This window comes from Vitis vinifera, chromosome 17 (assembly GCF_030704535.1).
Source record: "Vitis vinifera cultivar Pinot Noir 40024 chromosome 17, ASM3070453v1".
Classification (NCBI taxonomy): Eukaryota; Viridiplantae; Streptophyta; class Magnoliopsida; order Vitales; family Vitaceae; genus Vitis; species Vitis vinifera.
Genome location: NC_081821.1, coordinates 6,538,727 through 6,566,264, shown reverse-complemented (window position 1 = coordinate 6,566,264; position 27,538 = coordinate 6,538,727). Strand labels below are relative to the sequence as shown.

At 34.0% G+C, this 27,538-nt stretch overlaps 7 protein-coding genes across 16 annotated transcripts; 2 read left to right on the top strand and 5 right to left on the bottom strand.

Annotated features, from left to right (window-relative positions):
• Positions 1-311: 311 nt before the first annotated feature.
• On the top strand, positions 312-2,908 carry LOC100245018 (mitochondrial outer membrane protein porin of 36 kDa). Of its 2 annotated transcripts, XM_003634266.4 has the most exons (6): positions 312-449; positions 550-636; positions 1,127-1,180; positions 1,821-1,888; positions 1,973-2,184; positions 2,280-2,908. In XM_003634266.4, exons 1-6 carry the CDS (start codon positions 401-403, stop codon positions 2,584-2,586), a joined length of 777 nt encoding a protein of 258 aa, XP_003634314.2. In that variant the 5' UTR covers positions 312-400; the 3' UTR covers positions 2,587-2,908. The 2 variants fall into 2 exon arrangements, with proteins under 2 accessions (XP_003634314.2, XP_003634315.2); XM_003634267.3 differs by lacking the exon at positions 1,127-1,180.
• A 1,139-nt stretch (positions 2,909-4,047) lies between these two features.
• LOC100245034 (hypersensitive-induced reaction 1 protein) lies at positions 4,048-8,756 on the bottom strand. 9 transcript variants are annotated; one of them, XM_059734004.1, is made up of 6 exons: positions 8,658-8,756; positions 6,180-6,373; positions 5,543-5,663; positions 5,295-5,386; positions 5,105-5,201; positions 4,048-4,639 (listed from the first exon to the last, which is right to left on the bottom strand). In XM_059734004.1, the coding sequence occupies exons 2-6, from the start codon at positions 6,366-6,368 to the stop codon at positions 4,278-4,280; spliced, it is 861 nt and encodes a 286-aa protein (XP_059589987.1). In that variant the 5' UTR covers positions 6,369-6,373; positions 8,658-8,756; the 3' UTR covers positions 4,048-4,277. The 9 variants fall into 9 exon arrangements, with proteins under 9 accessions (XP_059589987.1, XP_010663414.1, XP_002272225.1 ...); XM_010665112.3 differs by having other exon boundaries at positions 8,581-8,717; XM_002272189.5 differs by having other exon boundaries at positions 6,180-6,380; positions 8,581-8,711.
• A 4,808-nt stretch (positions 8,757-13,564) lies between these two features.
• On the bottom strand, positions 13,565-15,857 carry LOC100250150 (probable polygalacturonase At3g15720). The gene is made up of 9 exons (XM_019226453.2): positions 15,729-15,857; positions 15,478-15,615; positions 15,211-15,375; positions 15,066-15,083; positions 14,739-14,946; positions 14,543-14,624; positions 14,306-14,414; positions 14,114-14,227; positions 13,565-14,024 (listed from the first exon to the last, which is right to left on the bottom strand). The coding sequence occupies exons 1-9, from the start codon at positions 15,855-15,857 to the stop codon at positions 13,788-13,790; spliced, it is 1,200 nt and encodes a 399-aa protein (XP_019081998.2). The 3' UTR covers positions 13,565-13,787.
• On the bottom strand, positions 15,771-18,354 carry LOC104882408 (polygalacturonase). The gene is made up of 5 exons (XM_019226449.2): positions 18,128-18,354; positions 17,952-18,033; positions 17,721-17,829; positions 16,878-16,991; positions 15,771-16,773 (listed from the first exon to the last, which is right to left on the bottom strand). Exons 1-5 carry the CDS (start codon positions 18,267-18,269, stop codon positions 16,525-16,527), a joined length of 696 nt encoding a protein of 231 aa, XP_019081994.2. The 5' UTR covers positions 18,270-18,354; the 3' UTR covers positions 15,771-16,524.
• A 225-nt stretch (positions 18,355-18,579) lies between these two features.
• On the bottom strand, positions 18,580-19,287 carry LOC132252837 (probable polygalacturonase At3g15720). Its single transcript, XM_059734187.1, has 3 exons — positions 19,083-19,287; positions 18,839-18,973; positions 18,580-18,750 (listed from the first exon to the last, which is right to left on the bottom strand). The coding sequence occupies exons 1-3, from the start codon at positions 19,209-19,211 to the stop codon at positions 18,580-18,582; spliced, it is 435 nt and encodes a 144-aa protein (XP_059590170.1). The 5' UTR covers positions 19,212-19,287.
• A 1,987-nt stretch (positions 19,288-21,274) lies between these two features.
• LOC100250168 (uncharacterized) lies at positions 21,275-22,396 on the top strand. Its single transcript, XM_002271917.4, has 2 exons — positions 21,275-21,538; positions 21,780-22,396. The coding sequence occupies exons 1-2, from the start codon at positions 21,401-21,403 to the stop codon at positions 22,221-22,223; spliced, it is 582 nt and encodes a 193-aa protein (XP_002271953.1). The 5' UTR covers positions 21,275-21,400; the 3' UTR covers positions 22,224-22,396.
• A 65-nt stretch (positions 22,397-22,461) lies between these two features.
• On the bottom strand, positions 22,462-25,553 carry LOC100255336 (protein NRT1/ PTR FAMILY 4.6). The gene is made up of 5 exons (XM_002271751.4): positions 25,420-25,553; positions 25,217-25,322; positions 24,790-25,007; positions 23,699-24,139; positions 22,462-23,597 (listed from the first exon to the last, which is right to left on the bottom strand). The coding sequence occupies exons 1-5, from the start codon at positions 25,513-25,515 to the stop codon at positions 22,626-22,628; spliced, it is 1,833 nt and encodes a 610-aa protein (XP_002271787.2). The 5' UTR covers positions 25,516-25,553; the 3' UTR covers positions 22,462-22,625.
• Positions 25,554-27,538: the final 1,985 nt, after the last annotated feature.

The following is a 27,538-nucleotide window of genomic DNA, read 5'->3' as shown; positions in this document are numbered from 1 at the left end:
GCAATATTAGTTTCAGATTGAGAGAAGAAGGTAGGAGATGTTGGAATTTGATGTGAAAAACAGTAGAAGGTGCAGGGCATGCGAGTCCAGAGTCAGATGAATGATTGATTCTGCGTCCATGATTCTAATGGCTTTGAGTGCAATATCTGAAAATGGTGAAATCCTAGGCAAGACCAAATAGTCAGCTGGTCCCGGGGGGCAGTTCATGGAAACTTCGTTTTTTACATATGTCCACTATCTGTTAGTACACATGAGGAAGTTTCCTCTTTGGCTTCTTCTTTTCCTCCCCAATAAATTTTCTTGCCAATCAAACAGAAGAAAGAGAAACATAAACCACCCAGAACCCATTCCCATTTCCATTCCCATTCCCATTCTTTCTAACCAAAACGGAAAAGGGAAAATGGCGTATCGTCCTAGTTTCTACCTTGAAATCGGCAGAAAGGCTAGAGGTTGTATCGGTTTCTCTTCTCCAAATCTTTTCCATTTTCAGACAATGTAGTTTCTTTCTGCACATGGGCTCATACTCTTGCTTTATTTTTCTTGTGTTAGATCTCCTGTACAGGGATTATACAGAGCAACCACCAATGCACTATCACTATGGGTGCTGCGACTGGAGCTATGATTTGGCCTTGAGATGTAATTTCCCCTCTTAGCTGATTTTTTATTTTTTATTTTTATAAATTTCTGGGTTTTCTTTATTGTTATGAAAATATTATTAGAATCCACTACATATATTTGATTTCAATGAGTTGCATGTCTCATGCTCATCCATACCATAATGTCATGGACTTAGGCTTCTCCTAATCATTTAGAGCATGGGCCGAAAATATGCCCTAAAAAATGCCCCTATGCCATAAAATAACAGGAAAAAAAAATCAGATGTACTTTCTTGAAAGATTTTGAAAGAATCTTTGAGATTTCTCATAAATATATTGATCTTTATTTTTAATTTCTATTGCAGTTGATCAGAAAATTAAAACAATTACTTGAAGTTAATATCGTAATATAAATGATTTCTATTAAGATCATTTTGATAAAAGATGTTTCCTCCTATCTTAAATTTAATTTTTAAATTATAATATAATTTTATATATTGCCTAAATTTTTTTTGATATTCATGGTGCAGCTCAAATTTGTCGGTCGACTTCGCACGAAATAAATGACAACAACCAAGAATTAGGTTAGAGTTCATTTTGGCCATATGTAATTCCTAGGCTTCTCAAATAGGACATTAATTAACTATTTTCAAAATATATTTCCTTTATACTCATTCTAAATCAAGCATATTTGAAAAAAAAAATGCAATTATATAACTATGTTATAATATAATGTACTACAACATAAAAGCTTGGAATAAATAATAAATTACTGCAGTCATAATATTGTGTGACAAGAAAAATTAATATCAATGCAAATTAAAAAAAAAAAATTATTTCTTTCATACTATGACTATTAGAAAAAAAAAAAAAAATCATTTTTTGCATCGTACTTTGCTTTTTTAATTCATTCAATATGTTGTGAAAGAACATATTAGGTGTAAACAAATGGCTACATCACAAGATATTGATATTGATATGTTAGATGGTGATCCATTCATTCATTGTGCTCGATCTATCAGGGTGGCTGGTGGAGGAGTCCAAGAAATTAAGACTAAGTATGTAATTAGGAAAAAAAAAATTAAGGAAGGAGCACAAATGAAATGGAGATGTGTTATTTGGTGATGAAAGTGTGTTGAGAATCAAAGTTTGCATACATTGAAATCTTGTATTGTACATAGTAGGAATGGTTTTGAGCAAATTCAGTTTTGATTGACCTTACAGTGGGGGAGCATGTTCCTGGAATCAGCGCAGTTCTGCGATTTATTGTTCCTGATCCGTTGTCTAGCAAGGTAATTTTCCCTTCTTTTGTGTTTTAATGTGTGAATATGTATGGAATGGAGCTTCAGTAGTGTAATGATGGTGGGCATGAACAGGTAGAACTTCGGTATTTGCGCGATTTTCTGGGGATTACAGCAGGGATTGAGGGGATGACAACAAACCCAGTGATGAGCTTCTCGGGTGTGATCGGAAGCAGTGTCGTCTCCCTTGGAACTGATCTGGCATTCGACACCATTCTAAAGAACTTCACCAAATGCAATGCTGGTTTGAGCTTCAGCAGCCCAATCGTGTCTGCTTCGTTGACCTTGTGAGTTATTCCTTTTCTCCCTCCGAAGTGCTCCCTCTTGTACACAGAATGGAGTTGATCCCTTTGATTTAATGTTGATGATGTTATGTATGCAGGGAAGACAAGGGGGATACTGCAAAGGCTTCCTGTTTCGGGTTAATTAACCCGCTGACGAGCACGGCCATTGCAGCAGAGCTGAAACATACGTTTTCTCAGAATGAGACATCTCTGACCCTGGGAGCCCAGCATGAGGTCGCCCCCTTGACGGTGATAAAAGCACGGGCGGACACCACTGGGAAGGTGGGTGCTCTCTTCCAGCATCAACTTGTGTCAAAGATTTTCTTAACTCTTGCTGGGGATGTGGACATCCAGGAGCTCAAGACCAGTCCTACAATCGGATTGTCTTTGGCTCTCAGGCCTTAGATCAAACCAAACTGCACACAAACAACAACGCCTCTATCTCTGAGTTTCAAGACATACAATAATTTATACCATCATAAACACCCTATCATCATCTTCCCTTTAGATATTCCTTTCTACCCTTTATATTGGTTCAATTTCTCTAGGATCAAAGTTATGTTTTTGTATGACTCTCATAATTTGGACATTCCAGCCTGTGAGGAAAAGAAAGAAAGAAAGAAAGAAAGAAAAGAAAGAAATATATGTATACCTTTTCGGTTTTGGGAATAGTGTGATATTTGAGTTAATGAAAAATTAAAGCTTATTCTGTTTTTTCTTTGTTCAATCGTTGAAAGTAAATGATGAGAGATGATTGTTTCATAACAGAATTGCATATGATGGTTGAACCATAAGTACTTCAATTATTCACGGCTGAAGTAGCTAAATTTTTTTAGAATTATTGATGAATTGAAAGAAGAATGCATGACAAAGTGAGCAGGGCATTAAGCATCACTCGTCTGAAATTAAGAGTACATTTGGTATTGATTTTATAAAGTGTTTCTAGTATTTTTTATGCTAGAAAAATAAAAAATTTTAAGTATTAAAAAGATTAAAAATATTTCCTAAAGTTACTATCAAACGCACTTTAAGTTGACTCAAAGTTAAATATCACTACTTGACTAAGAGCCTGTTTGATATTGATTTTAGGAAACGCTTCTAATATTTCTAATACCTTAAAAATTTTATCATTCAAATGTTAAAAAAACTATAAACATTTTCTAGAATTATTACCAAACGTATTCTAAGAATTCGTTTGATGGTGATTTTAAGAAACATTTTTAACCTTTTTAATATTTAAATTTTTTTATTTTTTAAGTATTAAAAATGTTATAAATACTTCTTAAAATTACTATCAAACTTACTTTAAATTTCTAGGCTTCGATGGGACTAATGATTTGAACCTTAACCCACTAGTAGTCAGGACCATGATTTTTCTAGTAAACTTTTTAATAGTGATCCTCCAAATTTATTTTCTATCAGCTTAAAAACCAACTACTTTTCGCTCTACTTCATCCTCAAAACCTACTCCCAAGAGATGAGAGGAAAAGGAAAAGTTTGGTTTTCTTTCTTCCAGATTTTCATCAAAAGGATTTGGGAGTGGTTCAGAAGCAGAAGTTTCAACAGAGTATCTCTGTGATATCAATATACAAGGACGTACATCAACCAAGTTCTAATAATCGCAGTGGTGCTCCAAAGATTGAGCTAAAAGAGTAGACTCGTGTCATTTCATGATTGCTTTGACATGGAACAATTAGTAGGTAAAAAAGAACTTCAAGTGGACAAATACTCGATGGGAGGAAGATGAGACTGCCACAAGAAAATAAAGTATGTCTACTGGATCACCATGGGGATGCATTTTTAGAACAATGCTTGAAGGTGAAACAGAAACCAATATCCAATATATTCTTGCAGGAGAAACTAGCATTAGCATTAAGAAATCTCTCAAAGTTTAAAATCAAATTCAAGTATACGGCTCATGTGACAAATCTTTGAGTTCATATGTACAATAATAGCAATGGACAGATTGCACTGACCATGAAATAAAACCAAACCACACTAAACACCCTGAGAGATCAACATGAACATAAACTTCACATCAAAGTTGTTTCAGTGACAAGCCTAAAAATAGAAAAAACCTTGTAAACATAAGACAATTACTGATGTGAGAGGGTACTCTGAAGAAGTCCATCACGAATCTGAGTAGCCACATCACGAACAGCTCCGGGTCCATGGGGGATGAACACAGCTGAGGATTTAGAAGCAGCACCAATTTCCTTCATGGTGTCGAAGTACTGTGTGACGAGGACCATGTCCATCACATCCTTCGCAGTGGTGCCTGGAACATTGACTGAGAAGCCTAGCACACTGTCTCTCAAGCCATCAACAATTGCTTGACGCTGACGAGCAATACCAAGCCCTGATAGATACTTGGACTCAGCCTCACCCTCTGCACGCTTGATTTGCAAAATTTTCTCAGCCTCCGCCTTCTCATTGGCTGCCACCCTCATTCTTGCAGCTGAGAAAAATATGAATAATCACTTAGAAAACTGTGCTTAGATAAAAATAATAAAAAATAAAAAAAATGTGGGGTGGGGAGAGGAAGGGAATCCTATTTCTCCAAAAGTTGGAGCCACGATGTTCAATAGAGATGGCAGGGGAGCATTCAGTGAAAAATTGGCAAGATAGTTGGCAAATATTCTTGACCAATAAGTATGAATAATTGAACTGTTTGGTAGACGAGGAAAGCACAGGAGGTTTCAAGAGTAACCATTTGATGGATTTTTCCAGGAATCAAAGCCAAGATTATGTCAATAGAGCAATGTTGATTCAATCAGGAGACATGAGATTTGGCCCCTCAATGCAAAAGACTTGATCATTGGGACTCATTAAAGAAGGCCTGGCACACCCCTATGGATTCTGCATATCGTCTAATGGGGTTTGATACTTGGTCAAATTATTGGATAGATGTTGAGTACTTTACCAGCATTGATTTCATTCATTGCTCGCTTCACATGCTCATCTGGTTCTATATCAACAATGAGTGTTTGTACAATCTCATACCCATAGGCAGACATAGCCTGTGAACAATTATTACATAGGAAAAATAAATCAAATCAAATCAAATCAAATTCACAATATTAAATCACAACTTATCTAAACAAGTTGATTACCTTTTCAAGTTCATCTTCCACAGATTTAGCAATTTCATTTTTTTGCTCAAATGCATCGTCCAGATTGAGCTTTGGAACACTTGCTCTAATAACTGAGTTGATGGTAAAGGCAAACACAGTTAGGCTTACATATTTTGTATGAAATAATTGAAATATCAGAATATAAAAGACACACACACACATTTTTACACATTCAATCATGCATTATGCATCTCTCTTCGGAATAAAGTAGGATATTTAAATTATACCATCAAAAACATAAGCCTGGATCTGGGACCTTGTATTGCTGAGTTTGTAAAAAGCATCATTTGCCTTATCTGCCAGGGCACGATATTGTATAGAAGCAACAACATTGACAAACACATTGTCCTGCAGAAAAAATAAGAATTAAGATCAATATTTCAGCAGTACTAACAGGCACATGGAATACCTGACGTGCGGAACTATTATTCATTTAAATTATCACTTAAACAGATTAAAATGTGCTACACTAAGACATACATGGGGAAGAAAGCCTGATTAATTGAATGGCAAGAAAATAAGTAAATCTATCAGGACTTGGGAGCTTGATGTCAAAAATGCTACACGCAACTGATATCCAATAATTTCTTAGTTTGCAGCTATAATTAATATGTTTAAAGCCTAAACATGCATCAATGTACAAAAGCATTCTGCACTAAAAATGGCCATTCACTTGCCTAGGAAAGCTTACTGGTGTGCTATAGATGCTTGCAGGAAGAGTATAATGAATTGTTTCCCTCTATATTATTATAGAGAAAGTAGTGGAAATAAAATAGAATGTTCATGTAAAATTAAAGAAGCAACTATGAACATGTCATAGGCACAAAGGTTAGATCATCTTCATGGTTGGAAAAATAGGCTGACCTTTGTCTTGGTCTCACAACGCACATCCAACTGTTGCAACCTAAGTGAAAGATGGCCAGCAAGCTGACTCCCAAAGCACCAAGGCAAGCAATGGCATCCTGGCTCAAGCACTTCCTCAAACTTGCCAAATCTCTCCTTGATAGCTACTGTGGATTGATCGACTTGTATGCAACCAAGCAGATTACCCATGTTTTCTGCGCTCTTAACATTTCAAAAGAATGTTCGCATCAGCAATTTCTAGCAAAGGGAAGAAGGATCCACACAAGAAAACAATGGTATCCACTCTAAGATATATTAAAATTAGCATGTTTTCCAAATCCGATATGGAATGGCTTGCCATTAAAACACGTCATTACCAACCAACATATTATCATGCCTTAGTTTATAGAAATCAAAAAATGTTTGTGCTTATGGTGATAATAATGTTTTTTCACATGAAGATCAGTATATATTAGAGATCCAAAGCAAGATACAGACACGAACCACTCCCAGAGATTTGCAGTTGTATATCATATAACAGATTATTAAACTTAATATCTTCAGGAAGCAGGCGAAAAAACAAATTCTATGCCTGGATATTATGGAAACCTCAAAATTATATCTTTATAAAAACTAAAAAAAGCCCAGAAGGACAAGGGGGTGAAAAGCTTGTGCAAACTGTTCTGCAAAACAAGAAAAAAATAAGTAAACAGAATCGGGTTCAATGACTAGGACAGACCCTGGTCCATACAGCAGACAGGATAGATAAGAAACTACAAACAGGAACACCATCAGTATGATCAACTATATTTTTAAAAATTTTATTGGGATCTCCCAAATATGTTATGAACCACGAACCCAGCTCCATTTGGTTGCCCAGGGAAGGTAGCACAATAATAGAAATTCAATTTTTTTTTTTAATTACAAACCAAAGTAACATAAAAGAAAAGATTGAGAATTTTATTTATCTTCTTTCCCCACTGCCCCTCTGCAACCAGAAGGAGAAATGATTGAGAAAGAAGATGGAACAAGATTAACATACACAATTCAGAGCAACCCCATTATACATCAGAAGACCTTTTCCCCTCCATTTTGTCCTCAAACTAGATCTATTGCAATGCCACCAGAGCAAAATTGTTTAACACCATTCAAAACTCCAAATCCAGGACAATTATAAAATTATGGAAGGTAAATTCAAAAAAAAAAAAAATCAAACAAATTACCATCTACCAGAACAAACACCCTCCAAACATAAGTTCATCACCTTCGATTACAAGATTACAAGAGAGAGGAGAACACTTACAATTCGATATACAAACAAAAGGGAAGGAGACGAAAGCGGAATGGGGAATGTCTACTCAAAGAAGAAGACTTTATATAGACCCCATAACCTTTAGTTGGAAAAGTCTACCCACCCACAATTTTAAGAATCCTCTACAGCTCCCTCATTAACTTATCCATTCCACATCATTTCTAACTGTATATTATCTGTTTCACATTGAAAAGGGAATACAAAATAAAGTGAAAATAACAATTTTAATTAAATATATTAACTTTTCTTTCATTTTCCAAATAAAAGAGATTATTCTAAATACAGTTGAATTATTCTAAAATTGAGTTGTCCACAAACTGAATATATTGTTTTTGTATTTCATTGTTATCCACCCATCATTTTTCGCCTTATATTTTAAGTCTCCCCATGGAGGAAAAGTCAACAAATTAAATATTTTTCCTTCTTTTGCAGGGAATTGCTATCATTTAAAGACTTGATATTTAAGCTGCATCCACTCAGGAAATTTCTGAGAAATTTCACAAAAAAGAAAAGTAGATAGAAATTTACCAAATCCAGTATATACAAATAATTACTTAAATAAGAGTGTTTGGAGTAAGAACTCTAAACATCTGGTCAGCATTACAATAGTATATGATTACCAACAAGACAAACCTACTAATTATTAATTAATTAATCGATAAAAATTAAGACCAGCAAAGAACAACAAATATTAACTAAAATTCTTTGAAAGATGAGGAGAAGACAGATGGGTTGTATGATTTTTGCCGTCTCAATCACAAAATACAAAATGGGTTTGCTTCGAATTCGCTTGCTCATCATTGAAAATATCAGCGCATAGGATTGGCAGAGACGGATTTGGAATCATACTTAATTATTGCCATTACTAGTTTTTCCTTCGAATTGAAAAGGACATGTTCAGCAGATTCAAACAATAAATATCAGATGAATAAAAAAAAAAAAAAAGCAATAAAGCCTATGTACAGCTGTGTGAAACGGGGAGGAGATGGAGAGAAGACAAAAGGTGGGTGACTTGGCCATTTTCGGAGAAAATTAAAGGAGATTAAAGATGAATTCAAGAAGAATAGACGAAACCCACATGCGAAATGAAAGGGAAAATACGAAATTTACCTGCTTTTTTGCTTTCCTAGAATCAAGATCTAGCAGTTGGAGACAAGAGCATAAGGGCTACCGAGTTGGGATAATACCTAGAAAAGACTGCGAAGCTGCTGCTTCATAAAGTAAACGACGACCTGGGCCACCATTCCCAAGCAACTTCTCCCCATCCAAAGTTTCTTTTTTTATTATTATTAATTTTTTAAGATATTATCCGAATAAAATAAGGGTTCAATAAAATTGGAATGTTTTTTATAGAATTAAATTAAATAAATTAAAATTTAAAAAAATTTAACACAAGCATATTAGCTTATATTATGATTTGCTTGTTCTTATCCTCGTGATTGATACTGTTGACTAAAAAAAATCTGAGTCAGGTTGCGTATAGAAAGTGAGGCAGATTAATTTTTCCTATTTTTAAATAGCATAATAAAAAAATAAATAAGTCAATAAAGAAAAACGAAAAGGGTGAGAATCCGATGCCTGGGTGTTTCTCACGCAGCCTCATGCAATTCACACTGCAACTTGCAAATCATGTTTGCCACCTAATTTTATTCCCATTACCACCTTAGCCACAATCCTAAATTTAACCTAAAGATATTTTATAAAATTTAAAAATTTAATATTAAATTTTTTTTAAGTGGATAATAAAATAAATTTAAATGTTATATCGTATTTTACATTTAATTAATAATAAATAAATAAACAAATATAATAAATTATTTTTTATTATAAAATTAATTTTATAATAAAATCATAGGATAAATTATGATTCCTCAATGAGTCAAATATTTCTAGATGGAGTAAAGAAAAATATTACCCCATAACGGACGCCAAGGTAAAAGTAACATCCTAATAGCTTCCTAATGGAAAATCCAAAATTTTCTTACTTTAATCAAACTACAAATCATGAAAAAATTTCTCCCAAGGGTTAAACTATCTCACTTGCTTCTTTTAAGGGGTAAAGGACAAGATTAATTAGGATCATACACGATTATCTCTCAAAAAGACATTTTCAAGTCACATGTATTTACTCAACGAAGACAAAAACAAGTATGACATCAAATTTATGTCTGCACTTCATATAGATTCTCACGAGGGACTTTTATAACACTGAATATTATTGTCATATTAATTATAATATAAACCTATTTTACTGAAGAACAAGTTATGAGATTAGTTAACATTATTTAAAAACTTGCAAAAAAAATTCTAGAATGTCAAGATTTATACACTTTTCCACAAGCTTGGACATGTAGTAGAACTATCAAACATCACCACATATCATATCAAGATGCATTTTAAGACAATCTTAAAATTTGCTCCTAAAGAAAAGGTACCACAAAAGAACATTTAAGTTTTTTCAAATGAATTTGTTCCTGAAAATCATTTGAAAATTTTCATTTCAGAGACAATAAAAGAAACGTCGAATGGTAAAAATTCATGTTTCTTTCACATATACAAAACCATATATATAAAGAATGCAAAATTGAAAAAAAAGTCACCAACCACCAAAATTTCAATATTAAACACAAAAAAAGAAAAGAAAAAGTGTAGCTCACTTTGTAGAAACATTCAATAATGTTGAAGCATAGAAAGACTGTTTAGTCAAAAAATTGGTTTGCCTATTAAAAGGATATGCATTCCATTGGTACAAAATCTTGAAGTTATAAGAAAGAAATTTCCTTAATCATTTTTATAATACCTGTCCATATCAGCATATTTGAATTTACCAATACTAAATAACAAAAGGTGAGTCTGTGATTGATTACATCAACAAATGAGAAAATTTAAGTTTCGATTGCAAATAATAATTATTTAAAAGTCCTATTATTGAAATTTACACTCGAGAATGAATTTTATTACATCTTGCAAATTATGAAACCAAAAACATCTAAAAAACTAGCTACATGAGCATATGATATAAAAGTTGGTGTAAAAACAAATACAATTAAAACATGTTCATAAAAAACTTACAAATGATTCTAATGGAGGCAAAAAATCACCACTAAGGATTAAAGGAGTGGAACATCAAATTTGATTACAATTATTTCTTAATCTATACATTGCTATGCTCTAAAAAGAAAATTATCTTTCAATTAAGCAAGCATGGACATGAATTACTCACAAGTTTACATTTAACTTATTCAAACAAGTCATTATTGCAAGTATTCAACCAATTTATCAATTCGTTGAATATTATAAGTGCTTAAATTGCAGTGACAAAAAAAAATAAATTAAACTTATGTCAAGGAAAAAAAATTATTAGTAAAATTTTAAATTAAGAAAACAAATTCCTTAAACTATATGCATATAAGCAGCTTTGAAAACATATTCCAAGTTTAGTCAATATTTCAAAAAAAAAGAAAAAGAAAGGGGATTTATACCACTCAATTTGCAATCATGAACTTTATTGAAGAAAAAAATAATCAAATTCAAAAAATTATTTACTCTTCAAATTCAATTTATACTTGTGCACAACTTTTTGATGAAAAAGAAAATTCAAAATAATCTTTGGAATCTCCCGAAATTAAAATATGGTATTTCAAATGGTTAAGACTATTAACCCAAAAAATAATGGAATAACCTATAAAAAGGAATAAAATCTTCCCGATTTTAGAAAACTAACCCTTCACCTTTTTTCAACCTAAAAAATACCTATTTTTGATAAAAATGCTTTTATTTTATTTTCTTGCAAAAATAATAATTTTTTTTAAAATATATATAAATAATGAAATTGTTGAAGGATATTTATGTAAAAAAATAAGTTAAAAAAAGGGGAAATATTTGTTTTATAAAATAGGAATATTTTCATCATTTTTAATCCATTAATCCAAAAATATATTGAATTGACCGTTAAAAAAAAAAAGAAAAAAAACTTTGGCTGGCCCACAATGGGGGTAACGGACAAGAATATTTTAAGCCTTTAATCACGGCTGTCAATTATCAGTGACCTGGCACATACATATTTTAATATTAGTTGAGATGTTTTCTTTGGAAAATTCCTTGTGGAAAAACTTATTAAAAAATAAGTCGTTCTCTAAACTCAATTGATAAGAGGCCATAGAGTTCCAAATCACAATCACGCTCTCAAATCAAAGACCAATGACAACAAAGTTTTTGGCCCAAGCTTTTAATTTTTAGTTTTAGGCCGTATGACAAAGTTAAAACTTAGCCTAGTGGTACATTATAAGAAAACAATATTTTTAGAATTGGATTGTATTAATTGAAAAAATTTATTGATTTAACGTTTAATAATCGGATCGATGGTTAAATTACGAATTTACGGTTGAATTTGTAATATCATAAATATATAAGTTATATTATTTAAAATTAAAATTAAAAATCCCCCCATAGACAGGGTCAGTCAACTGGCTTGATTTGGGCCATTTGGTCCATTGAAGTCATTTTCACAAGGACAGGAATGGAAATAAAGTGACAAAGATGTATTGAATCTCTTCTTATTTTCCATCTCAGCCGCATTCGGATTGCATGGTTGACATTTACTGTACAAAATATAGGACCTGAAATTAGGATATTTATAGATATGGATATAGGGTTGTTGGGGAGCAACTCAAACCATTCAAACATGTGAACCTAATTTGGTTCCACTCGTTATGATCAAATGAATTTTAAAAACTACCATATTTATGAAATATTTATAGTTATAATAACTTAACATATATGAAAATAATATAATTATGATCTAATATATGGATAGTGTCTCAAATTTTTTTAAAAAAATTATAATGAAAAAAAAAAGTTATAAGATGGAGGTTGTAAAGATACAAAGAAAAATGAGAGATTTCCAATGAAATAAGGTCTATAATTCTATCTTTTATAATATTTTCTATGATATGGTGAGATGATTTTTTTTTATTTGTGAATATAGATATGATTGATTGAAGTATATTAAAATATTATATGCTCTTATGTAATTATTTTATCTTTATGTTATTGAACTAACGTTATTTGCATTAAAGTTTTTGTTTACATAGCAGAAGTTGTGACATAAGTTTAATGATTGTCATAAATGTTGATCTAATTTTCATTTTTGTAACGGTTTCTTAAGAATGCTTATTTTTTTGGTTTCTTAAGAATGCGTATTTTTTTTAGTGGCATATGGTTTTGAAGAAAATTTCTTATTAATTATAAGAATGTATACATCTAACTTATAGCCCATATCATCATTCCATGGATCTTCAGGTTTAAGAAGAGATGGCAACCTCACGTGTTGCATGGAGCTGCAATGGCTTAGTTCATTTTAGTTTTGAAAATGGGCCTCCAGCCCATGAAGGTGAAAAGTGGGGTTATGCCTATTATTTTAAAATTAGGCCTAATTATATAATTGTCCCTTATTTATTTTTCATTTCATTAATTAAAGACATGATAGTAAGTGATGTTTTTTTTTTTGGCTTTTTAAAGAAAACAATTTGTTTTCAGAATTTAGGTTGTTTGTTTTTCTATTTTTTCATGAATTATTATAAATTTTTTACTAAATAGAAAAAGTCAAAATATATAACTTTTTTTAAATAGAAAAAATAACAGATTGATTTTTTTTTTTACTTTTTTATACTTAATAGAAATAAAATACTACAAAAACAAACAATTTAATATTTAACATTATTAAACATTAAAGTTCTATTTAGAATTAAGTAAAAAAATAAACACCGCCTAAGCTGTGGATGATTCATTTTCAAGAAGAGTCGATGAAGATTGCTTGTTGACACCATTACAAGTAACAAATTGAATGGAAAAACAGCATTCCTCCTGCTATATGATTTATATGAGAAGGGTTTGAAAGGAAAATGTGCCCACAACCCAAAGTGGAGGCTAGATGATTTTTTGGGTACTTAGCATTTCAATTGAATTTACAACCAAAGCAAAGTCATAGCCATCACTTTAGAACTCGGGAAGAGAGAGATTCAATTCCATAAGGAAAGGATTTGCAATTTAAATGGACGCCAAAATCAGGGAGTTGTATCCGCCAAGCAATTCAAGAAAATATCACTTTCTTTCCCTCCAAGCCTAATTCACCAATTTAAGTACATAGAATATGATACATGTGCGGCATAAGAAATTAAGGTTGGTGTAGTTGAAGGCATCCTTGCAAGCCCCCCTCCACTTCATTAATTTTGTGTTCTCCAAGCATGGACAAGGCTTTAATTCCAACCCATATAGCCTATGACTACATGACCTAAAGAATGCGGGGGCGCCGGGTTCTACGATGTCTGATAATACAAGCAAGGAACAGAAGGTTCCATTATTCCTTGAGATGTTCCATTAACGTTCTTACAGTAAGCTGAGGCATTAGTCCCCTGGTAACTCAAGTTTATGTCCTGCATGAATATATTTTTGCATGGAACTGATTCACTGCAGGCTAACTTCACTGCTGTCTTCCTCATTGATGTCCCCTTTATATCAATATATGAGATATCGCTGATTTCCACTGCATCAGCCTGTAAGTAAAATAAAAAAAATTAACCAATCAGAGGTTTGTAATTAACTTCTTAAATCAGGGATGGAGTAGTAGTAGTACTATACTCACTTGTTCATCGCATTTTGCATGGGGGCAGTAAAATTGGTCAATTTGGATAGGGTACTGGGTGTTTAAGGATGTTATCCCCTTGAAGACCATTTTCCTTGCATGACCTTTGCCTCCCTAATCATATATAATTAAGTAGTTGTTAGTCGGTAGTCTATAATTATATATGTACCAAATCTCATGGCTTGAAATTACCTGCCATGTCTTGATCCGAACACCGCTCAAGCTCCCTTTAAATTGAACATCGCTAACGTAAATATTTTCTACGGTCTCATATGCTCCATATTGCCCCATGCTTCCAATACTGTATTGAACACAAAATCAAGTTATTAAACGGGATCTACAGACACAAACTTGATGCCTACGCCAACGGCCAACATCACTAGAAATTCAAATTAGGAATAGAAAGTTAGGAACAATATATTCTCTGACCTTATGCCATGGCCAGGACCACATTCAATATTTTGAATGGTGATGTTGGAGCACTTGTCTACTATTGATATGCAATCATCGCCTGGATTCAAGTCAATAGCATATATATTAATTGTGATATCATTTCAATATGTAACAAATAGTTCATGATATATAGTTCATGGGGGCTAATTGATATAGTTAAGGAGATATATACCAGTTCTAATGCTGCAAAACTCGATGTTGACATGGGTGCTCTCTTTGAGGTGAATACCATCCGTATTTGGACTGTCCCCGGGTGCATCTATTGATACATTTGAAATATGCACCATGTCGCAGGAATCAAAGACTACATGCATGTGAGGATTGTTTCTGAAACTTAATCCGGTCAATTGGACCTTGTTCGAGCTCGTCACTTCCAAAGCCTGCATTCATTCAAAGAATGCATTCTGAGTTTAGATGATAAAACTATATATGAAGTTTTGTTTATGAACAGACATATGTTAAATATATAGAATTGACTTCCAGAAGGTGATGAACTCACACTTGGCCTCAGATCAGCCTGAAAGATGAAGGAAAAAAAAAGAGGCTGGCATTAGAAACTAGACATGTCCACAAACAAACTCACAATTGGGCATATGAAATGACTTAAAAGGTTCCCATACTCAGGTTATAGATAGCTATCTTACATTAATATAGCCTGAACTCCACCAATTCTTCCCATTGCCATCAATGATACCGGAACCATTGATGAAAAGTCCATCCACACGCTTAAAATGAATCCACTTATCGCATCTATTTCTTGTACATTTCCAGTTTGAAGGTTCACTTTCAGCAGTTATGATCCCATCTATCTGCAAAAAAAGTTTAATGATCACAAGACAAATAAGTACGAAGCCTCAGACTAGAAGCAGTATCAGAAAATTTCATGAACAAAATTAATAATAAGATGAGACCTGGAACTGGATGTTTGTGGACCTGCAAGGACCCTGGAAGAACACAGGATTGAGCAAAAAGGTTTTGTTCCCAGGAATATGGAATATTGGAGTAGAAGCTGAAGAGTTGCAGACATCAGTCCAAGCAAGCATGAAAGCCTAGAAATGGAAATGAATACATAAACTTACGAGCATTTGATGATCATGGTATTGTTTTGGATATGCGAATAATCTTAATAAAAAAGAGAAATAGCTATCAGATAAATGTTTACTGGACTGTCGTCTGTGCTGCCATTTCCAATTGCTCCATATTGGGTTACGTCAAAAACACTACAATGCAATGGGGTTAGCAGAACCGAAAAGAGAGATACAAGGAAGAGAATTTCCAGACGGGACGCCATTTGATCTCAATGCCAGAGGAAATGAGAATCAAGGACACTTATATATGTATATATACCAATGGGACATTTGCTTTGTCAGTAATCATTTGATTGGATAGGTATGTGCTTCTCCATTCAACATTGAAGAATGGTCATTCAGTTTTTCATAGCGTAGAATGATGTTTTTCAAATGTGCGTGAGACGTTAATATATATTCCTTATTCTAATGATTTGATTTTTTTGTTCTAGTTTTTAAAAGTAAACTCAGAGACAGCTATTCTTGCTTAGGACATACCCTACACTTGAATTCCATCTCTAAAGACAATGATATTTATAATCTCAGTTCTAATATATGTAAAGTTCATTGCAAGTAAGCAAGGCCCAAGTACCACTCATATATATAATTTGTTCCCTGAGTATAAGACCAATAATTCCCACAAATACGATGAAACGAATAGAAAGTTCATGTCCTTCCCACTCTTTCAGGCTGCCTTTCAACCATCATGGTACCGCACAACTCCAAGTTCAGGTATGTCTTCTTGTCTATTGAGTCATGCCACCAATTCGATACGAAACAATCCATTATTCATAAGCAGAACTGTGATGGAGGACGAACTAGAACTGCGCAAACAGGTTGTACCTAAAATAAAAATCAAGTGTCCTAGAATTCTATATCCTATATATACAATTACGGGAGTTTGTCGTTCTGCAAGCAAGATATATTGGGTCTGACTACTCCGTGGTAGTATCCATTAATAACATTTTTGCAGTAAGCTGAGGCTTGCTTTCCTGACTGATCATAGATCAAGTTTATGTTCTGTATGAATATATCTCTGCATGGAACTGTGTCACTGCATGCAATCTTCACTGCAGTCTCCTTCTTTGACGTGCCCTTTACATCAATGTATGAGATATTGCGAATTTCCACTGCATTAGGCTGTGAGTAGAAACAAATTAAGCAAATTTTCCCAATAACCAATCCCATTGTTACTTCTTGAAATTGGGTCAAGATCACTAATCAACACTGTTATAGATACTCACTTTGTCGTGGCATTCTGTATGATCACAGTAAAATTGATCAATGATGATAGGATATTCAGAATCGGAAGATCTGATTTTCTCAAAAATCATGTTCCTTGCATGACCTCGGCCTCCCTGAATATATACAATCAAGTACTGGTTAGAAATTATACTCTGTATTATATCAATATTAAATCTGTATTTTCACTGTGATATCACATGGAATAATGGAAAAAATTCCTGATGCTATACCTACCCTTACTTATTTTAAAGTCACATATTCGTTTGGACTCAAAATAAATAATATCTATATGATTGAATTGTTACAAATGACATAAGAAGTAATCTCCGACTTTAGTGTTAGGGTATGTTTGGTTCCATAAAGGGTACTACCTATTTGGCTCTACAATTTCAATAAGTACTTGATAGTAATTATACTTTATATTATATCAATATTAAATCTATATTTTCATTATGATATCACATGGAATAATGGAAAAATATCCTAATATTATACATACCCTCTTAATTATATAGACTTGTTTTATAATCATGAGGGTCGTTTGGATCCAAGCAAACAATATCTACATGGTAGGTTAACAACAAATGATATCAAAACTAATATCCGATCTTAGTGTTAGAGTTTTGTTTTGTTTCGTAAAAGGTACCATCTATTTGGCTCTAAAATTTCATAAAACACAACAATGATATTGTATGTATATAGATGATGTTATATAAGTATGAGTTCTTAAATATATAGATATACTTTAAAACTATGAGGACCTTTAGGTTTAGAATAGGTGATATATATCTATATGGTTGAGAGCCGATAGTTACATCATTAATTGCTTCCATTGAAAGTACCTGCCATGTCTTTATTCTAACGCCATTTGTTGTCCCTGTAAATTGAGCATCCTTAACATGAATATATTCTACTGTCTCGCTCAGTCCGAATTTTCCCAGGCTTCCAATGCTGTATTGAACACAAAATGAAGTTAAACCCATTATTGAAATAAATAATCTATATGCTAGCTAGACGATAAAGAGACATAAATTTGATCTTATGGCAGAGACGAAAATAATATCAATTTGAACCTTATGCCATGCCCAGGACCGCATTTAATGTGTCTCATGTCAATATGAGTTGATCCATCTACCAGCGAAATGCAATCATCGCCTGCATTTCAGGTAAATTAGCATGCAATATGTAACAACGAAATCTTAACTCTTACTTTTAGGTGCTAATATATGATCTTGTAACAAGGAAATACCAGTGCCAATGGTACAATGTTCTATGATGACACTGGCAGTCTCTTTGAGGTGAATACCATCAGTATTAGGACTGTCCTCAGGTGCATCTATTGATATATGTGAAATCTTCACCCCGTCGCAGTGATGAAAGACTACATGCATGTGGGGATTGTCTTTGAAACTTAGATCATGTAATTGGACATTGTTGGATCTTGCTACTACCAAAGCCTGTAAATTAGTCAAGGAATACATGCAATCTGCAGTTAATAAATTAGGCATATATATATATAGCATATATTATGACTTACATATAGAATTAAGGTAGTGATGAACTCACATTTGGCCTCGCTCCCTGAAAAGATCAAAGAAAAGGCAGTGGCATTAGAAGCTAGAAGCAACCACCCCATAAACGATCTCAAACTTAGCATCTAAAATTACTTCATTATACTAAAGGTGTATATATGGCTAGACATCATACCGTAACACGACCTTGCTTCCACCATTTCTCTGCATTGCCGTCAATGGTGCCAGAACCAGAGATGACAAGGCCATCTACATGCTTAAAGCTGATCCAACTATGGCATTGCTTATTAATGCATTTCCATTTTGAAGGTTCACTTGGCGCCGTTATAGTCCCATCTACCTGCCAAAAAAATGACTAACAGTCGCAATAGAAATACAACCATGCACAAACTAAGGTTAACGAGAGAAGGAAATGGACAAGATGAGACCTTGAACTTAATTTTTTTGGACCTACAGCGGCCCTCGAAGACGACGGGATTGATCAAAAACCTTCTGTCTCCAGGAACAAGAAACGTTGGAGAAGCTGAAGCCTTGCACACATCACTCCAAGCTTTCATGAAAGCCTAGGAATTATAAGATCGAAATGTGATCATACCAATAAATGCCATTTAAATAATCAAAAAATGGAAGAGGGTAGCCATTAGCCATTAGCCAAGCAAACTAAATGCTTACTTCACTGTCATCGGTTCTGCCATTTCCAATTGCACCATAGTCCATGACATTAAAAGTATGACCTTCCAATGGAGTTAGCAAAAATGAAGCCAAGAGTAGAAGCAAACAAGTTGAGCGTGGAAAAGCCATTGGCTTTCAAATTAATCACAAATGAAATAGGGTTGATACTTCAAATGCATACGGTATAGAAAGTTGAGTAAGAAGAGGACTCGTAATTTGATGGGTCATTAGAGTCAAAGATTGCTACTTCACTTTACATTTGAACTTAAATCTCACAATTGGTTATTTTCCAAAACTACCTCCCCGAAAGCACCAACATTATCATAATCAAGAGTCTTGACTTTTGAGTGTATTTGAAATTCGAGTATTTTAATATTTGAAAATTAAAAATTTTAAAATATTAAAAAAATTATAAATATTTTTTAAAATTATTCTCAAACTCACTTTTACTCTATTGTAGGAGGCTTGAACGTCATTTCCAACTAACACTCCACAAATCACACAACATTTTTTATTTATTTATATTTAAATTGTTTGGATTATCAAAAATATCAAAAACTCTTCGATTCGTTAATAATTATATATATATATATATATATATATATATATATATATATATATATATATATATATATATATATATTTGCTTCCTACAACTAGTCAAATCAACTCTTAAAATTTGTTTAGTAGATCTGACTAACTAATTAAAGGCACTAAATGAATTTTGAAATTTTATAGCCTTTTGATTTCATATTTACCATTTCTGTAAAATAAATGTTTTTATGATTAAATAATTTTATATTAGAATTTATCTTTTCTTAATCAAAATTTTTATTATTAATTCATTCATGTCATAAAAATTAAAATTCTAAAATAAACTTATTTTAATCAATTTATGAAAATTACATTAAACCAAACCCTATTTTTAATTGATTTATATTAAATTTCTCTTAAACTAAAATCCTTTTTAGTTATTTAACATAACAAAGTTAAAATTTTGAATCATTTGATCGAACCATTTATAAGAATTGATTTTCCATTAAAGGGTTAAAGAAAGCACTAAAAATTAGGATAATATTTTTAAAATTATTTTAATAAAAAATAAAAATGATGATGAAATAAATTAGGTAATATAGATTTTTTATTTATTATAAAATATTCATATTATATAAGATTTTTTTTTCCTCTTATGTTGCATTCTTTTGTTCTATATTTTTTTTATTGATTTTCTTGTTATATATTACTCAAAAAAATATTATATTTAATTTTGGAAAATTTCGAAGAAAGGAAATAAGAAAGAAAAAAATAGAAGAAAAGAAAATGATAATAAAAATTTTTCTAATTGGTTATTCATGAAAATTTTGAAAGAAATAAAATTAAATTGTTAATAGATTTACTTTCCCAAATTTTTCTTTTTTTTTTTTTCTTAAGGAAAATATATTTAAATTTTTTTAATTATAATATCTTTTTTTTAAAAAATTATTTTCTATCTCATTTCACCCAAATAAAGAACAACTATTTCCCTTTTTCTAACTTTTTCATTAAGAGAAAAAAATTATAATGAAGCAAATTAAATAATTTACTATTTATATTTATCATTAGTTTTTATGACTTGTTTTTAGGGTAAAATCATATTATGTTTAATCATAAATCTAGTATAACTCATTTATTATTAATTTATAATTAAAAAAATATTAATTAAGATTTTAAAAATGTAATAAAAGTGGTAGATTTATGAAAACTATACTAAATTATTTTTTAAATTAAAATTAAATCTATTTAAAAAAATTTATTATATAAAATAAAATTATAATTATAAATAAAAAATTATTGAATTAATTTTTATTCTTATAATTAAGATTATAATTAAAATGTAGGCTTGTAAAAATTGTTATTGCTATTTTCTTAATTTAAAATTGGAAAATAAAATGTATATAAATGGATACTAAGTTACAATACTGATATAGATTTCATAAATTTTTTTAACAAATATTAAAATAGAATCAAATTTAATTCGTACTTTTATTTGATTTTTGAAAAATCATATGAAAAAACTACGTTTGATGAAATCATATAATATGTTAGAAAAATTAAAAGAACGAGGGAACACTTTGTCATTCTGCAAATAGAGAAGGCTAATTTCGTCATTTGACACTTTTTATATTTTTCCCGATAAATTATCTATTTTTGCCGCAGATAGGGCAGTCCCCATTTTGATTGGCTGATATAATCGATCCAAGATTACAGAGGTGATGTTTGGTTTGCTCGAAAATTCACTGTGAAAACTGAAAACTCGACAATATCTCTACTCCGAATCTATGGCGGTCACTACGGCATCTCCAGCTGCTTTTCTTCGAAAACTCGAGCACAATCTTTACCCCACCAAGTCCCGATTTCGTCGTGACTTTCCCGCCAAAAAGCCGTTAAGAATTCTCGCCATGGCCTCTAAGAAGAAGGTAACTTAATCTTTGCTGGCACTCGTCTAGATTTAAATTGTAGAATACAAAACTCTTTCCCTAGTTTAGTTTGGTTGCCAAGAAAATTTAGAAAAAGAAATACACTTGAGTTGTTTAGTTAGGAGGAAAATTGAAGCACGAGACCTAGAAATATAGGTTACAATTCACTTCCTTCTCCTCTGATTTCCCAGCAGCCCAACAGAGGGTTAATTTCATTTTGCCACCACAATTTGAAGCGCAGGTGAACAGATACGATGAGAATTGGAAGAAAGAGTGGTTCGGAGCAGGAATATTCGTGGAGGGAAGCGAAGAGGTGGAGGTGGACGTTTTCAAGAATCTGGAGAAGAAGAAGGTTCTGAGTAATGTAGAAAAATCAGGACTCTTGTCCAAGGCTGAGGAGCTAGGGTTTACGCTTTCCTCCATAGAGAAGCTTGGGGTTTTCTCCAAGGCGGAGGACCTGGGCTTGCTCAGCCTCCTCGAGAAGGCGGCGAGCTTCTCCCCGTCGGCGTTAGCATCGGCTGCACTGCCCATATTCGTAGCTGCGATAGCAGCCATTGTTTTGATCCCTGATGACTCTGCGGCTCTCATTGCGGTTCAGGCACTGATTGCCGGCGCTCTTGTAGTGGGAGCTACCGGATTGGTTGTTGGGTCGGTTGTGTTGGGTGGGTTACAGGAAGCCGAGTGATTTTTCCCATTTTGGTTTTGGTTTTGGTTTTTTCCTTCTTGGGTATAAATAAATGTTGTAAGAATTCTGTATTATACAAGCATTTGTTTTAGTTGTTTTTTGGTTTCTGGAAAATATTACCTTGTTAATTTTTCTTAGTCAAGTGAATGAGAATGTACGATCCCTTTCCAACACGCCGAAATTTTAGATTACTTTTTGCACTCTACCATCAGCATTTCGTTGGTTGTTGAAGGTCTCAAAGACTCAAACTAGTGGGAAAGTTGCATATCCAAAGAAATTGCCAATTGTCTGAACACATTCTTAAGTATTAATACATGTCAAGATTGAATATGAAACATGTTCCCAACCGGGAATTATAATAATGGAGACCAGTATCTAGATTCAATTAGCTACACGATATAGTCAGTTATCTGGGCTTGCAGTCCTGTACTTGTAGCGACTTGCCCAGAGAAGATAATGCAAAAAGTTTAATCCACTTAGTCCGCACATCAACCAGTAGAACTTCTCAAGGTGATAGTGATTCAAGTTGTTGCCGAAGAGCCATGCATGGTGACTGTAGGAATTGGTGACACTGTTGACTATTGATACAAGCACAGAGCTGAGGTAGTAACCCATGGCCAGTGAGGCCCAGGAAAGGGCGGTCGCTAAAGATCTCATGCTTGTAGGGGCCTCTGTGAAGAAGAATTCCATCAGTCCAGCCAAGGTGAAAAGATCAGCAGACCCCAGGAACAAGTACTGCAGAGCCACCCAAAAGAACGTGATTGGTAGAGGTTCTGAGGAATGTACTAGTCCTGATTCTGCTGCCACCCTTTTTCGCTTTATCTCCACGAAGGCTGCCACTACCATGGCCACAATGGAGAGAATTAGCCCTGTCCCAATTCGCTGCAGATGGGTTATCCCCATTTCGGTTTTAGTTGTTCTCCTGGTGAATGGGATGATGATATGGTTGTAGGTTGGTGCAAGGATCATGATGAAGAGGACAGGAAAGATGGGGAGAGAAGCTGGTGGGACCTTCAAGGTTCCGAGCTTGGTGTTCATGGTAGCTGCTTGTTGGACAGAAAAGGTGGACAGTTGGGCAAGGCAGCAGTTGAGCATTATGGTACAAGCAAAGATGGGTAGAATCCTAAGCACTATCTTTACTTCTTCAACTTGCTTTACTGTGCATTCTAATGCTGAATGGAATGGCTTGTCTATCACTGCATTATTAAGGAACTTGAGGCTTTCTGTTGGAGCTTGCCTAGGCACCATTTCTTTGGAACAGCTTTCTTCTTTCCCGCCGATTTCGGTGGTATATGATGGGCTCGTGGCCATGCTCATGACAGAATTGCTGCAATTTCTGAGCTTGTAGGCATTGCAAATTGCTGCAACCAGAACCTGTTGGACACAAGGCCGAGAAGAAATCTGTGTTTAGCTAGGCTCCAGCTGCAAAGTTAGTAAAACTCGATTCTTTTAAGAGGTACTAATCAGGATTCTACCTTGACGATGGTTGTGATGGGGCTTCCTGTGGGAATTTTGGTTCTGTAAGTGGCAGAGCCAAGGAGGAATATTGGGATAGAGATCAGTATTGATGCAGTGGAGATACCAAAACCCCATTGCCAGCCCTTGTTGTCTTCAATCCATACCACAAAAGTTACTGCAATTAGAGCCCCACAAGAGAGGGAGAACACATAGTAGTTGAAAAATGTTGATCTCTGTTTCCTTCCCTTGGGGGTATTGTCATCAAACTGCTCAGCCCCATGTGGTGGAAGTGAACCTTTTATTCCTCCAACACCTAATGCTACAAGATAGAGGCCTGCAAATAACATTCCTGCTTTCCCACCATCAGCTTCCCTGCATGGATTGCTGATGTTGCCCAAATCACAGGCCGGTGGTTTCAGTGAAGGCACGTGAGCTTGGATTGCAAGTATTAGCAAACCCTGTACGAACAGTTAAAATTAGGCATGTAATCGGACAACTCGTGTAATGGGGCTGTGGACACTAATTTATGTGATCTTTTTCTTCATTTTTTTCTTGTATATCATTGGATGGAGATGAGTTACAACCCCACAAATGACAAAAGCATCTTCTTCACAAAATTATTGTCAGGTGGGATTCCATGTGTGGTCTATTAACAACTTGGCTAATGCACATGGCACAGGCCTTTGTAGGGAAGAGTCGCTGTATGGTTCAATGTCCTTCTAGAAAAGACCATAGAGATACTACAGTGGAGAGCCATACACAGACATGGGGTATGCTGGCCCTACTTAATAGTATCCCAGAAGGGACCACAGTCCCATGGGATTCTCTTTTTCCCTACTAGTGATGCCATTGATCGGTGATGAGTCTGACAACCTTGCAATCTGAAAACGAAAATGATCATGATCGATGTCTGCAGGGACTATATAATGACAAAAACTCTGTGAAAGTAGTAATATTTAAATCGAATGCAGAACATCTATGATAACAAGATTATAGCTTCTGCTTGCCTACATGAAATCTTGAAGGATTGGTTGCAAGGAAATAATAAATAGAAGGATAAAATTACTGAAACAAGGCATTTAGAAGCTTATCTTCATAGAATTCTTACCACAAGTTCTATTGCAGCACTTATCAAATAGATGAGATAAGTTGAGAAGAAAGCATCAGACAAGAAGCCACCAAGGAGAGCAAGGAGGAAGGCCGTGCCCATGAAGTTGGTAACAATATTGGCAGAACTGGATGGTGAAAAATGCATGAATTTTGACAGATAAAGCACAAGGTTGCTTGCATTTGCCAGGTATGCCAAGTTCTCCAACACCTCAACAACTATGGTTTACATTAGAAAAAATCAGTCAAATCCTTGTGATGCACTTCTTCGATCCAGATTATAAAAAATAAATTAAAAATTGAATAAAAAAATGGGAATAAGAATAATCTAAGGCTCCTTATTAGAAACTGTTTCTGTATGCATGAATAACTCCATGCAGAAACCAAATTTTAGTTGTGCCATAGTTATGGAAGCTTTAGTTACTAACCCAAGACAAAGAAGGCAGCAAGCATGCCTCCATGACGGCCTTTCACAGCAGGTCTGTTCCTCCAATCTACATACCCTTCCCATGTGCTTAGCTGCTGCTCTCCATCCTAAGACAACAGCCCGAAAGAATTAAGTTCAGAAGAGAAAGTAAAGACAAACAAAAAGAGATGAAAAATATAACAGAGCAAGAACAGGAACTCCCACCATTTCTTTCCCAGCTTGTGTAGGATCTCTGGTTATAGAAGACTTGATAGCTAAAATGTTGTTTGAATTAGAGAGGGAGGTGATGGAGAGAGTCATATTTAAAGGCCCAGGAAATATGGTTTATTAAACTCCAAGAGAAAGGTCTAGACTTACATGAAAATTGACATTCATACTCGTAAGACCTTTTTACCCCAACAATGTTGGTAGGACAGTATCCCTGAGAGCGACACATAACGACACATAGCAATTCAGAGATGTTCTTATCTTGAATTTTCATTTAAATGCATAAATCGAAAGAAAAAGAGCTAAAGGAAAAATGGGGAATCAAACCCTCACACTGGCATGAGATTTTGTGTTCTCCTTTATCTAATTCGGTTGTATTACTAGCTAGAAATGAAGACTCTACCGGCATACAGGTGTAAGAATGCAATCATGTTGTAGAGGGTGGATATGAGTCATTAAAATGGGGATCACATGTAGTGTCGAATTACGATTGGTGCCTGAGCTCATTGACATACAGAAAACATCAAGGTATGGAGATCACAAGATGAGATTCATACTTGATGGAGAAAGTGGGCTAGATGATTATGAGGCCATAATGGTATGATATTGTACTTGAAGCTAAAGTTAAGAGTCTAGCTTTCCAGACATACCCCACGTGATCCACCCACAATCACCCACCCCAGTAGTGGTATCACCACTGTGTCCTAAAGCTAAACTCGAAAGGAATTGAAGCTTTGTCTGCTTCCACTGTCTTTCTGTCATCCCATTTTGACCTCTCATATCAGCAAAAAAATGACATTTTTTTTCTTTTCTTTCAGAAGAAGCAGAAGTTCTTACACCATCTCTTTAATCTATGATTAAATCATGGCCCTTAGATCTTATATTGTTGGCTCAAATTCATATCATTTGTCTTTACTCAACTCATTCTGGAGACCTCAACTTGGATTGATAATCTGATATGCTCCCTCTAACCACTAAATTCATTAAGCTCCTTGCCTCATTATGATATGGTGTTTCTGGATCATATCAGTTTCCCTAGGTGGTCTACAGATCATTTTTCCCACTGTCGTTTAGATGAGTGGGCATGATTACAGATATATATTTATTATACATGATCCAAGATATCTTCGAAGCGAGTGGTTTGAAGTCCTTAAATGGTGGAGACTACCAACCCAGTATTTATTCCCATGTACCCCCATTTATTGAATGCCAGTAAAAGAAATTAGTAAGATTAAAAAAGAGAAGGAAAAAATAGCAGGTTGTATGTTTGTTCGATGAGAGTGGTAGAGACTGGGGAAAACCGGCTTGTCCTTGTCATGGTGCGGTAGTGGGATATATTCTCAGGGATAAACTGGCATGAGGGTCAGATAGAACTGTCTGATTGGCTGATTGGTAAGACCATTAGCAGATAGAATCAATAATCTTGACTTTCTCCATTTGCTCAGTGCCAAAGAGAACATGTTACCCCAGTTGTTTTTGTGTTTTTTTGGCTTTTTCACAATGGAAGATGACTTACAGTGACCTCATTTGGATTCAGTTCATATTTGATTCTTATTCTTTAATCCTTGTGGAAGTTTGAGACTGTCCAGTGGGGAAAGAATATCAGAATGCTTGTGTCAATCCAGTAGTCTTAAATACTCCCACGACAACTTCCAGAGTTGCTTTGACTAATATAAACAGATCCCAACCGTGTAACCTGATTCTTTTATATAGATTTTTCTTCCAGTCATACTCACCTTTGTATCAAGTAAACAAAATCTACTGGAGAGATATGTTCAACTAGACTTGGGCAGTTCTTCAAGTACTAAATGCTCAATTTAAGAATAAGAATGAACCACTTGTCTTGAATTATTTGCAAAAGTTTCAAATTATACTGACCTTTTTATCAATCATTCCTAACTGAAAACCTTCTGTTTGAATGCTCTTCCATGAAAAATACAAAATATCAAATCCACAATCCATGGATTCTTCTGTTTACGAGGGATTAGACTTCTGAAATGGCCTGTTTTCATGGAGTCCCAAATGAAGTCTATTCCATTCCTATATATCTTGGTTTACCCCTGGCAAGCAATATTCCCGAAAAAATTTGGTTCCCTTTATGTTTTCTCAGAGCTCT

What these genes read in the sequence shown, in the direction of transcription:
- LOC100245018 (XM_003634266.4), top strand. Translation starts at nt 401, where the DNA reads ATGGCGTATCGTCCTAGTTTCTACCTTGAAATCGGCAGAAAGGCTAGA. An exon ending in TGACAACAACCAAGAATTAG is followed by an intron (nt 1,181 to 1,820) that starts GTTAGAGTTCAT and finishes TTGACCTTACAG; the next exon opens with TGGGGGAGCATGTTCCTGGA. An exon ending in CTGATCCGTTGTCTAGCAAG is followed by an intron (nt 1,889 to 1,972) that starts GTAATTTTCCCT and finishes GGGCATGAACAG; the next exon opens with GTAGAACTTCGGTATTTGCG.
- LOC100245034 (XM_059734003.1), bottom strand. Translation starts at nt 7,227, where the DNA reads ATGTATAATGGGGTTGCTCTGAATTGT. An exon ending in CCAGGCTTATGTTTTTGATG is followed by an intron (nt 5,387 to 5,542) that starts GTATAATTTAAA and finishes CCATCAACTCAG; the next exon opens with TTATTAGAGCAAGTGTTCCA. An exon ending in TGGAAGATGAACTTGAAAAG is followed by an intron (nt 5,202 to 5,294) that starts GTAATCAACTTG and finishes AATTGTTCACAG; the next exon opens with GCTATGTCTGCCTATGGGTA.
- LOC100250150 (XM_019226453.2), bottom strand. Translation starts at nt 15,857, where the DNA reads ATGGCGTCCCGTCTGGAAATTCTCTTCCTTGTATCTCTCTTTTCGGTT. An exon ending in GGTCCTGGCCATGGCATAAG is followed by an intron (nt 14,415 to 14,542) that starts GTCAGAGAATAT and finishes TGTTCAATACAG; the next exon opens with TATTGGAAGCATGGGGCAAT. An exon ending in TTCGGATCAAGACATGGCAG is followed by an intron (nt 14,228 to 14,305) that starts GTAATTTCAAGC and finishes ATATATGATTAG; the next exon opens with GGAGGCAAAGGTCATGCAAG.
- LOC104882408 (XM_019226449.2), bottom strand. Translation starts at nt 18,269, where the DNA reads ATGCATGTAGTCTTTCATCACTGCGACGGGGTGAAGATTTCACATATA. An exon ending in ACATTGTACCATTGGCACTG is followed by an intron (nt 18,034 to 18,127) that starts GTATTTCCTTGT and finishes CCTGAAATGCAG; the next exon opens with GCGATGATTGCATTTCGCTG. An exon ending in GGTCCTGGGCATGGCATAAG is followed by an intron (nt 17,830 to 17,951) that starts GTTCAAATTGAT and finishes TGTTCAATACAG; the next exon opens with CATTGGAAGCCTGGGAAAAT.
- LOC132252837 (XM_059734187.1), bottom strand. Translation starts at nt 19,211, where the DNA reads ATGGCTTTTCCACGCTCAACTTGTTTGCTTCTACTCTTGGCTTCATTT. An exon ending in GCAGAACCGATGACAGTGAA is followed by an intron (nt 18,974 to 19,082) that starts GTAAGCATTTAG and finishes TATAATTCCTAG; the next exon opens with GCTTTCATGAAAGCTTGGAG. An exon ending in CCAAAAAAATTAAGTTCAAG is followed by an intron (nt 18,751 to 18,838) that starts GTCTCATCTTGT and finishes TTTTTTTGGCAG; the next exon opens with GTAGATGGGACTATAACGGC.
- LOC100250168 (XM_002271917.4), top strand. Translation starts at nt 21,401, where the DNA reads ATGGCGGTCACTACGGCATCTCCAGCTGCTTTTCTTCGAAAACTCGAG. An exon ending in CCATGGCCTCTAAGAAGAAG is followed by an intron (nt 21,539 to 21,779) that starts GTAACTTAATCT and finishes TTTGAAGCGCAG; the next exon opens with GTGAACAGATACGATGAGAA.
- LOC100255336 (XM_002271751.4), bottom strand. Translation starts at nt 25,515, where the DNA reads ATGACTCTCTCCATCACCTCCCTCTCTAATTCAAACAACATTTTAGCT. An exon ending in TGCTGCCTTCTTTGTCTTGG is followed by an intron (nt 25,008 to 25,216) that starts GTTAGTAACTAA and finishes TGTAAACCATAG; the next exon opens with TTGTTGAGGTGTTGGAGAAC. An exon ending in CCATCACAACCATCGTCAAG is followed by an intron (nt 23,598 to 23,698) that starts GTAGAATCCTGA and finishes TGTGTCCAACAG; the next exon opens with GTTCTGGTTGCAGCAATTTG.